The 11218-nt window shown below is 37.3% G+C and overlaps 1 protein-coding gene and 1 long non-coding RNA gene across 2 annotated transcripts; both read right to left on the reverse strand.

The window, feature by feature from the left end:
* Positions 1-810: 810 nt before the first annotated feature.
* LOC141610619 (pentatricopeptide repeat-containing protein At5g44230-like) lies at positions 811-4782 on the reverse strand. The gene is made up of 2 exons (XM_074428794.1): positions 4396-4782; positions 811-3829 (listed from the first exon to the last, which is right to left on the reverse strand). Exon 2 carries the CDS (start codon positions 3746-3748, stop codon positions 1775-1777), a length of 1974 nt encoding a protein of 657 aa, XP_074284895.1. The 5' UTR covers positions 3749-3829; positions 4396-4782; the 3' UTR covers positions 811-1774.
* A 3630-nt stretch (positions 4783-8412) lies between these two features.
* On the reverse strand, positions 8413-10826 carry LOC141612632 (uncharacterized). Its single transcript, XR_012529121.1, has 4 exons — positions 10507-10826; positions 9377-9439; positions 9087-9194; positions 8413-8829 (listed from the first exon to the last, which is right to left on the reverse strand). It is a non-coding gene; the product is annotated as an uncharacterized LOC141612632 (long non-coding RNA).
* Between the last annotated feature and the right edge of the window lie 392 nt (positions 10827-11218).

The following is an 11218-nucleotide window of genomic DNA, read 5'->3' on the forward strand; positions in this document are numbered from 1 at the left end:
AATAGTCGTAATTTGGTGTTAAAATCGAATAGGATAACTCCCGAATCGACTCGGACACGTGGAATAAAAATTGAGAAAAAAAGAAACGTGACTCGGCACGACCTCTCGAACGACTCAAATTGAAATGTATAATACACGTTATTCGGGATTTCAAGGTTCCGGAACAAAAATGTCAAAAAATCACACGCACATGTCATAGTGTGAGATAAAGTGGCTACGCAAATTTTGAAAAGCAACAGAAGATATTTTAGGGTGCCAATATGAGATATACAAGCCTCGTGCACAAAAATCGGATAATTAGGTTCTAGGAAAAGTAGATTAATAGTTGGTATTTAGTGCTAAAATCGAATAGGATAACTCCCTAATCTACCCCGGACACGTGGTATAAAATACGGTAGAAAAATAAATATGACTCGGTACGACCTCCCGAACGGCTCAAGTTAAAGTGTATATCACACGACTTTTGAGATTTTAGGGTCCCGGAACACAAACGTCCGAAAATTACACGGACATCTCTTGTAATATTTCATAAATTCTAAGGCTGCACTCGGCCGAGTACACCGAGTAGAATCTCACTCGACTAAGTGAGGGACTGATTAGTAGTATTTTATTCATATTTTACCCCTCATTTATAGCTTATTCCGACTCGCGTTTGCGTGCCTAATTGATTAAATATCTCATTTTAATTAATAATTTATAATAATTAGTCGTCTTAGTTATATTTAATAATTAGTCGGATTTTTATAATATTAAGTTTATATTATTGCTTTGCTTTTGTGTAATTTAATTTTGTAGGAATGGATTCGTGAATAAAAGAAAGACAAAGTGAATTAGTGAAGCGAGACGGGTCAACACAAAATGAACAAAAGTCAAGTGAAATTCAAGGCCAAAGTAAAAAGTCACGAATTGACTTCTACATGCGCTGCTGCTCTACGCCCCTGCACTTCAACACCTTTGGCCATCACTGAATTTCGCGAAGCCAAGCTCGGAACCGAGATCGTAGCACTAAACAGCCACCGAGCACCACCTTTATCACCATTAAACCCGCACCTCCCTTCACGCACCAATTCAATCCACCAGATTCGCACCATCTCCATGAGCATCCCCCCAGTTTCAATCCTTGAACTCGCAATCGAGACCGAGTCAAGTGGAAACAATTGAAACACCAAATTTCGCAGAACTGAAATCCAAACCCGTCTGTTGTTTCTGGTTACCACTTAAATCACGATCCGCCCCATCAGTTTCTTTGGTGTCCGGCTAGCCTTCCTGGGCTGCACTGGAAGGTTTTACTGCCTGTAGAGTGCCGCCGTCTTGTCCTTGAACAGATCCAAGATCAGACTTATGATCAGTCATCTTCTGCTGAAAAACTGAATTAAGGTTAACCCTCTTTAATCTAAGTAGCACAAGTGTTTCAATCAATTCAATGAGCCACTTTCCTTTATTTCTATCCATGTTCATTGCTCGGACTCTTCAATTACCTCACGTACCCGTGTCGGACACTCGACACACAGACACTTCATTTCAAACCAAAAAAATGAATCTTTTTTATAAAATAGACGAATCCAACACTTGGACACGCACCCGTGTCAGATACTTCTAGCCGAGTCCGAGCAACATAGCTAGTTGTTCTAACAATCTAACCAAAGAAAAGTATTTGTCTTCATTGTCAATATCAAACAAGGTTATGTACTTCATCTACTACCATGACAAGCAAGAAAATATTTGCACACCGCAGAATACACAAATTCTTAGAAGGCAAAACCCTGAAGCCTAATCACCAAAAATTTATGCAAGAGCAAAACCCGTCATGGAAATGGTGAAATCTCATAGTATCCCTTACAACAATATCCCTCTTAGTAATTTTGGAAGCGCCACACATAAAAACATGGCAATCCTCGCAAATTCTAAGATTCTTCATAATCCTAATGGTATGATCAGATTCAGTCGTCAGCAATTCGAAACCCAATGCTAACTTCTCACTGTGAGCCATTAGTATTTCCCTCTTATCCTCATCGCTAATATCATAGCTCACTGACGCCAAGTTTGGCTGGTATCCATGACGTTCCAACTTATATATAAGATCCTCCAAAAAATGTCTTATCTCATTCGATCGAGGATGAGTCAAGTCTCCAGCAAAGAATTCATTAACATGTCCTTTCTTTCTGTCTACCCAACTACATGCAGGAAACTTCTTCCCACCCTTGTCTTTCATTAGGTTCTGTACCTTTACGGCCTTATCCCATTCCCCAGTGGACGCAAGTATATTAAAGAGCAAGATATAATTTCCCATACCATTAGGCTCTAGTTCAAATAAATGTCCGGCTGCAATCACAGCAATGTCGGGATTATTATAAATGTTACAAGCTCCAAGCAATGCGCCCCACACACCACCATGAGGATGTGGTGATTCTAGTGAATTGGCAAGGGTTAAAGCCTCTTCCAAGTGACCAGACCGTCCAAGAAGATCAACCATACATGTATAGTGATCAGCAGTTGGAGAAACACCGTAAGTTTCTTCCATGGCACCAAACAATCTACGACCTTCTTCAACCAACCCGGCATGGCTACATGCCGTAAGCACCCCAACAAAGGTAACATGATTCGGCCTTATATCAGTCCTCTCGTCCATGTCATAGAACAATTGCATTGCTGCATTAGCGCGACCATTTACCGCAAACCCTAATATCATTGAACTGTAAGTATACACATTCCTTTCCTTCATTAACCTAAACACCTCAAAAGCATCATCCACCTTCCCACACTTGGAATACATATCTACCAAACCCGACCCAATAACAACATTCGTCTCGGGCCTACTTCCCAACCTCTCAGCAATCCCCCGAATACATGTCGCATACTTTGTAGTCCCCAGCTGCGCACACGCAGAAATAACACTAGCCAAAGTGTACTCATCAACCTCAACCTCAAACCCAACACCATCAGAATTCAGCATCATCTCAAACAACTCCAAACACTCGTTAGGCCGCGCATTCCGCGCATAACCGGTAATCATACACCCCCAAATAAACCCATCTTTACCACCACCCAACCCATCAAACAACTCCCTAGCACACTCCATTTCCCCAACCCCGGCATACCCAACAATCAAAGACGTCCACGTAACAACATCTCTCACAGACATTTCATCAAACACCTTCCGTGCAAACCCCAACTCCCCACATTTCACATACATATCAACCAAACTATTCCCAGCATTTAAAAATAAAGTCGACCGTAACCCTAACCCTAACCCACCAAACTTAACAAACTGACCATGCACCTGCCGCCCTAACTCCGTGTCCCGTGTCATCGTACACCCTTTAAACAACGCGCAAAATGTAAATGAATTCGGGGAGATGCAATTCCGTCTCATAGAATTGTAGCAATATACGGAGTCGGGCATGCGGTGTTGGAGTACATGAGCACGAATCATGGCGGTCCAGAGGAAGGAGTTGGGGTTGTGAGTGTTGCGGAAAATGGCGAAAGGGTAGGAGTGAATGTGAAAGGGGGAGTTGAGACGGGTGAGAGTGCGGATGAGTTTGGTGAGAATGTAGGAATTTTGGTGGAAGCCATGGATGTATATGTGAGTATGGATTTGTTTAAGGTTGGTGATGTTAGTGCATTGGGTGAGTAGAGTAATTATGCGGTGTTGTTGTTGTTGTTGTTGGTCGTAGGTTGGAGTTTGGGAGGTGAGTTTGCGGAATAGATGGGGTGGTACCACCGCCACTGCCACCCTTTTTGGTCGCATCGCCGATTACATGTCGTCGAAGAGGCTTAGCGCCGAGATACGTTCCTGGCTGTTGTTGTAGCTTTTGTGCATTTGAGAAGCCTGCGTAGAGGTACACTTTGTAAACTGAGTCAACCTAGTCGGGTTATTTGGGTTCCAATTATCAATTTATTTAGGGTAATTGTTAGAATAGCATAGAATATACTTCTTCCATTCAACTTCACTCTACCATATTAGTTTTTGCACACTATTAACAAATAAACCTTCAATTGTAATTTTCTCTCAATACATAAGTAAAAATATAATCAAGTGGGATCTTGTTTGATTCGTCTTTACGAGTACATTAAAAATATCTAACTTTTATAATTTTTGCAAATACGTAGCTAACGATATTTAACGCGTAAAATACGCGTTGGCAAACGTGAAAAAGCAAAGTGGTAGAGTGGAGTTGAATGGAGGAAGTATTATGTAAATAAGTACTCCCTCCGATCCAGACAGATGTAAACATAAGTAAAAAGTGGTTATTAAAGAAAATGTGGAAATGTGGGGGGTAAAGTAGAAAATATTCATTGGGGCCACATGGATTTAGGTGGATTAAATAAGTAAAAAAGGACCGACACAGTTCAAGTAGAAAACAAATTCCATAAAAAACCACAAGACACACAGACCGCCATAGATTCAGCATTCAGCATTCAGTTTGGAAGTAACGGGTCACACAAATCGGGAGTAAGTCATAATCTGCGGCCTCGCATCTACAAGATCCGCAACATTCATCGTCGTTTGCACACTCACTATACCTATCTTTACAGCCTTACAGGTAAGGGGTCGGATATACGCATCCTCAAACATTATGTTTGAGAGGCGATGATTATTAAGTTGGCGAGTAGCAATCACTGGTTCGAGTGTGGTGACCGACTGACCGCTAACACCACAATCGCCAACAATGCCACCATATTAACCACCTTCATATTCTTGGTATTTTTTTCTAGGATTTTTTTTCTTAAGTTTAATTTGATTAATTGATGATTTTGTGCGTGTTCTATACTTGTATATGCAAAGTTTGAGACCCATTTATATAGCCATTGATGTACTAGGTAAGATGCATGGCTGCCATGCAAATGCCAATAATTTAGATGAGAAATAAATGGTGGAGATTTTTCACTTTTTTTTACCACCCTTATGTGACAATGAAAGTGACGCTTAACTAACTCCTTCGGTGAAATGACATAACTAACTCAGTCGGTGAAATGACACAAATAGTTACTGTAAAATATCCGTTTATAATGAGACTATTTGATCCAAATTTATAACGAGTGAGAGACTGGGAGGATTTTATACCATTGTATTCTTTAAATCTAATTCATTTAATTACGATTAGTTTTAAAAAGTGCAAAATGCGGGTATGTATTAGCCAAAGATTAATGTTTTGGATTTATATTTGTTTTTGCATTTCTAAAAACAATATATTTTAAAGTTTTTCGACTGTTAACTTATTGTGTTGTTATTATTAAAAAAATATTTATTACAACAATTGTGAATTATTTATTAAAAAAAATTAAAAAAAAAATTATTACAAAATTTTTAATCACTTGTAAATTAAATTAAAATTTATTTATTTTTTTAGAGTACAAAAAAGTAAAATTTGCTTTAAATGCTAGTTGAAGACTAAATTAACTCGGTTGCCTATTATTGTCACCTACCATTTTTTCGTGTGTTGGGTGATAGTTAAGTTGCCGAGTTTTATATTCCAAGTAAATACTCCGTCATGATTGATTTTTTAAACAAAATTTTTTTTACCATGTAGTTTTAAAAAATTATGTTGTTATGTTGTTGCTGCATGGTACAATAATATTAACCAAAATACATGAATATTTTATACACCAAGTAAATACTCCGTCAACAATTATTTTTTAAACAAAAATTATTGTACCATGTAGTTTTAAAAAATTATGTATGTAATTCATTTGCGTTTTATGTTCTATCCCGTATATAAATGTAATTCCTTCTCGTAATTATGTAATTTTATTATAATTTAATTTTGTTTTAAAAATTATGTAATTCAATTTCATTTACTCCCATTTGTAATTCATTCTGCGTATATGTTATTAATTTTATTTACACGGAATGTATAAAATTATTTCATAATATTAATTCATAAAATTTTTTCATAATATTATTTCATAGAATTTGTTGCAAGGCGGAATTTATCGCATGTTTGAAAAGACGGAAATCTGAAATAATAAATACATTGCACACTAACGGGTCCCACCATAACATGAATTTCCGGAAAAAAAAAAGGTTGCATTAATGACGTGGCGCGCTGAGGATTGAGTATTGTCTTTTGTATTAATATAGATAAGATTTTATTTTTTTATAAATGTATTTTAATTAGAAGTAAACAAATGATTAAGATGAATAAGTTCGTAACCAAGTTGGTGACGAGTGTTTAGGTAATTTTTACCGTATTTAGGTTTTATTAGGTCAATGCGGTCTTACTCGTTGTATGTTGGTTGGTCGTTTATGTCAATGCTAAATAAGGAAATAAAGAACGTAATTAAAGGTGACACGCAAGATTTGGTGACGCGGAAAACCCAATGTGGGAACAACCGCGGAAGGGACGGTACCCTACCAAGTATTGCACTAGCTTGTTAATGAGAGAACGAGCACAATGGAGACGATATGTAAATCTAGCTAGCACAATGTATTTCGTATGTGTGAGATATCTTGAATGTCCTTTCTTGATTGCTCCTTTGGCTATTTATAGGTAGGAACCCTAGATATATCCTACCTCGTTTATGGAAAGGTATATTATTCTTATTACAACTTTTTCCATAACAGGTCATCTTCCTCCGTTCTCCCTGAATTCTCCTTAGGATCTCCCTGAAGGCTTTCCAAAACGCGGGACTCTTCTTTCAATGGGCTTCTTCACTCTCACGCGTCTCCTAGCCCAATCCTTTTAGGCAAATTCTTCTTTTATACTTGGGCTCCTCTTGCTTGTTCTTTCTCAACGGCCCAACTCTCTAACAGAAATTAAGTGGACTTGTCCTGCAAAGAAACAAGGACAAACGGACGGGGGCCTGAAAGGAAGGAGTAATGAACAGTGTACGGATACAAATACCACATACTCGCTCGTATTGTAAAAAGTGCATTATTACTTCATCAAATGCACCGTAAGTTTGTAATATCACGTGCACAAATATAGTGCATTAAATTATTCCAGAAATTTGATCTGTGATGGCACTATTTTGTTTCGTCACATACTCAGGGGCGGATCCAGCCCAAAGGCTATATGGGCTGGAGCCCAACCTCTTTTCTGAAGAAGAAAAAATATATGTTACAAAGGTTAATGTAATTGCATGAAATTAAAGTTGGTCTAGTGGTAGAATACTTATCCACTAACCTTTTGTACGTGAGTTCAAAACCCAACGAAGACATTTTGTAAACTTTGTTTGTATCCTTGTCCACTATCTTATTTTTACACTATTTCTTCTTGTTTTTTTTTTAGATAATAATAACTATTTCTTGTATTCTTGCATTTCTTGCTACTTGGCCTATAGGTTTTTATATGTTTTATATAAAGTTGTCCACCCAATACTCATTATAGTCAGTCTATTTACCAGATAAATTTTTGGGTGTATATTTATACTTTGTCGAGACCTTTTTACCTAAAATGTACTTGTATGACTTGACTCAAATATCACAAAAATACGCTAAAATGCAGCAGTTTAGGAAGACAAAATTATCATTGACTTTTCTAGCCCACCGTACATTTGGATCCTGGATCCGCCCCTGCACATACTTAACCTCTTCCAAATAGTGGTGGAGTGAGGGGGCTAGTAGGAACGCTCGCTCCCGCTGGCATTTGAAATTTTTAAAATTTTTAATTAAAATTTTCAAAAAATTTTGAGGTTCCCATATAAAATTATCTTTTTGTCCTTATTGAAATTTTTCGCCCCCGCTGGCTTCAAATCCTGACTCTGCCCCTGCTTATAAAGAGCAAGTAGGAGGCCAAGTATGAGAGAGGTTGTGACTTGTGACATCACAAGTAAAAACGTCTGAAATTATTCTAAAAGACCGTCTCTTACTATATTAAGGAGAGACAATTAATAAATAAAGTAAAACTAAATAAAAAAATAATTAAAACCTCAATTATTGCACTTCTTTATAGTGAGACAAATTCTCGTACCAATTATGGAGTAGAGATCCTCTCCATTTTCTAAAAAGAAATGGAGAGGCCATTTCCTCTTGCACTAGTAGAAAAACCCCCTACGATGGCGGTTATAAAAGACCTTTTGTGGCGGTTTTTAGAGATTTAGGGTCCGTCGTTTATCACGGCGTCGTATAAACTTTACGGCGGTTGTAAGCGGTTGTTGAACCGTCGCAATAGCTCTCCTACAATGGCGGTTATAAATAAAAACCGCCACCATAGTCTTACTTTAAACGACGGTTGTTGGTAAAGAAACGCCACTCTAGGTTTTTCAATAAGAACATTATAACACAAAACCGCCACTAAAAGTTACTTATAACGTCGGTTGTAGAGACATAATAGGTAAAGAACCGCCATCAAAAGCGGACTAATTTTCGTAATATAGGGTAAAATAGTTGACCCTTTGACGGCGTTTTTATGGAAACCGTCATAATAAGTAAATATATGTTTTCATAGTAATAAATATTTGATACCAAGATATCAACAACGCCTTCACATAAATTTGATAATTCCGAATATTATAGATGAACAACTAAGACCATAAATAGAAATGCAACAACCAAAATAATATTCTAAACAATACAAGTCTAATAAACTTACATCGATCATATCCTCATCCAACAGATTAATGAAACTCCCAATTACACTCGTAAAAATAACGTACAATTTCCGATAACTCTTATATATACAATACCAGTTTGCACACCCCAATTTTCAAATAAAGCTTCCGCACAACTACAAACAGGCAGCTCACACCATGGCCTGCTCGCCGCATCTCCTCCAAGCACCATCACCGTCAATCGAGCTGATCTTCGTAGCGCACCAGCAGTAACACCATCACGAGCTACATGACTCTATCACAGTACGATTGTATCAGTACCGCTTGAATTTCAGCCTGCTTAATTTGAGAAATGCCTTTCTGATCAGAAAACAACTCACAAATTTGTCTAGGGAAAGGGAAATGGGAGTTCAAGGATGGACAAGTTGTTTAGGGAAAGGGAAATGGGAGTTCAGCAATGATATGGAAAGAGGTGATAAGAAAACTAAAAAGTCATTAAGCCACTCTAGCAATCCCATTATCAATCTAAGTTCATGGATGGACAAGTTGTGCATGCAAACTATCCAAGTCACAAGGAAAGTTGAGAAACTTACTTGACATAATAAAAAACACGGCAGCGAAAAAGATGGATTGCGTAGGGGAAGATGGCATGCCAAGATCTGACCTCCGAATGAAAATAGGCCGCTCTTGGATAGTAATCTCTTCAAAACAACCGAGAGCACAGAATTTAGAACACACATGGAAAAAATAACAGCAACTTTACCTTAAAAAGAAGGCAACATCAAACAAACCATAATGTCTCTACTCTAATATTATTATTGGTCTTCATCATTTCTATGTTTATTACTGAACAAACAACTGCACAAGTAAAAAGTACACACACCTGATAGAAGATCTGGATTATATGGCTAAAGTTGCACAAATCGTAACCTTTAAGAGCATCGCCCTATTTAAGAAACCAGAAATACCATTAAATCAGCTCAATTTATCACTTAATAGTTGGCGCATTTTAAACAAACAAATGAAGATGCTCCTATATAACAAGAACAATTACAATGTCATACACAACGTATATGATCACATAAACCGGTATATAATCGACATGAAATCTTGTATAGCCCCTGACCTAGACATTAAGCAGGCAAGGGGTTATGTTGTCTCGATTAAAGTAATCTAACTGTTCACAAATTAGGTGAACAAATTAGGTAAATCAAACTCTAACTGTAACCTTTTAGTCTATACTAGACAAGTAACAACAGTGACTTGAACACTGTGGCAGCAACAAAATTTGAACTATCACCCCATTACACAATCCCAAAAACCCATCACAGATCCATCTATAACATTCTCTATTAGTTTGATCATTTCGCCCGCCAAATGGAAACAACCACTCATCTCTTTTAAGAAAAATAAGATAAGAAACCAAGCCAATAACTGATACGAACCTAAGGTAATTCAGAGCAGGGACTTTACTTTCCTCGACATTTACTAAATTATCACAAATTATCCAGGGCTCGAAGATGGTGTACAGAACAATATACGAGATAAAAGCATAAGCCAAACTCTCATATCCATGATAACTCAACAAGAACTCCCATTTGACTTACACTCCCGAAATCACCTTCCCCTCTTTTCATTCTCACAATATTTATTTACAGCTGGTTAATTTATTTCAGCAATACAAAGATACATTACAGCATTTTAGAACAAGTTGGCTTTGGCAAATCAAAGGATGTTCTTTACTAATTAAAATCACAACTTCAGTTGTTCTCTATCAATTAAAATACAATATCAGTCAAATTCAATCCACAGATCTTGCAATCAGATAAATTCATAACATTAAATTTGAAATAAACAACTACACTTCATAATTTCAAGCCGATTTTTAGAATCAATTTCAAATGGCCTGACAGCGAAATACCAACGAAAAATTTCCAAAGTGAGTATCTAATACAATTTGACCTCAAAACATATACAAATCTGAAAATCGAATACCTAGATAATGAAATATACCTGAAGTCCAAATCGATTGTGATAACAATTGGCGTGTAGGAAACTGATGTTAGCCCCGTCTTGTAGAAGGCCAATGGTACAACCAAAAAGCAAAATTTATTAAACTAGACGAAAAACCATCTAAAAAATGGTCAATTGATTGTACTGATGACCGTTGAGGGGTTCCTGCGAGCCTTGGTTGGGGGTGTCAGCCTGTCACGGATGAGGATCAATAATTAGGAAGTTGAGTGTTGAGGGAGATGGGGAATCGGAATAAAAGAGGGGTAGTGTTAGGGTTTAGAAGGGTAGTGTCAGGGATGAGGATCATTGGGAAGTTGAGTGGATTGTATTTATGTCGATGAGTAATAATAAAAATCTTACCCGGCGGTTTTTAAATAAACCTACAACACATTTTTTCACGTCGGTTGTAAATTAAACCGCCACAAACGTCTTATACGACGGTTTTTAAATAAAACCGCCACACACTTTTCACGTCGGTTATAAATTAAAACCGCCACAAAAGCCTTATAACGGCGGTTTTTAAATAAAACCGCCACAAATAGTTTCCTTTATCACGTCGGTTCTTAAGTAAAACCGTCACCAATACTTTGTTAACTACTTTTTGTGTCGGTTTCTAATAGAACCGCCACAATATCAGCGTCGCGATAGGGATTTTTTCTACTAGTGTTGGTGGCCCAGATCGCATCTTGAGATTATCGAACGGTTCTAAATT

This window comes from Silene latifolia, chromosome 11 (genome assembly GCF_048544455.1).
Source record: "Silene latifolia isolate original U9 population chromosome 11, ASM4854445v1, whole genome shotgun sequence".
Lineage (NCBI taxonomy): Eukaryota > Viridiplantae > Streptophyta > Magnoliopsida > Caryophyllales > Caryophyllaceae > Silene > Silene latifolia.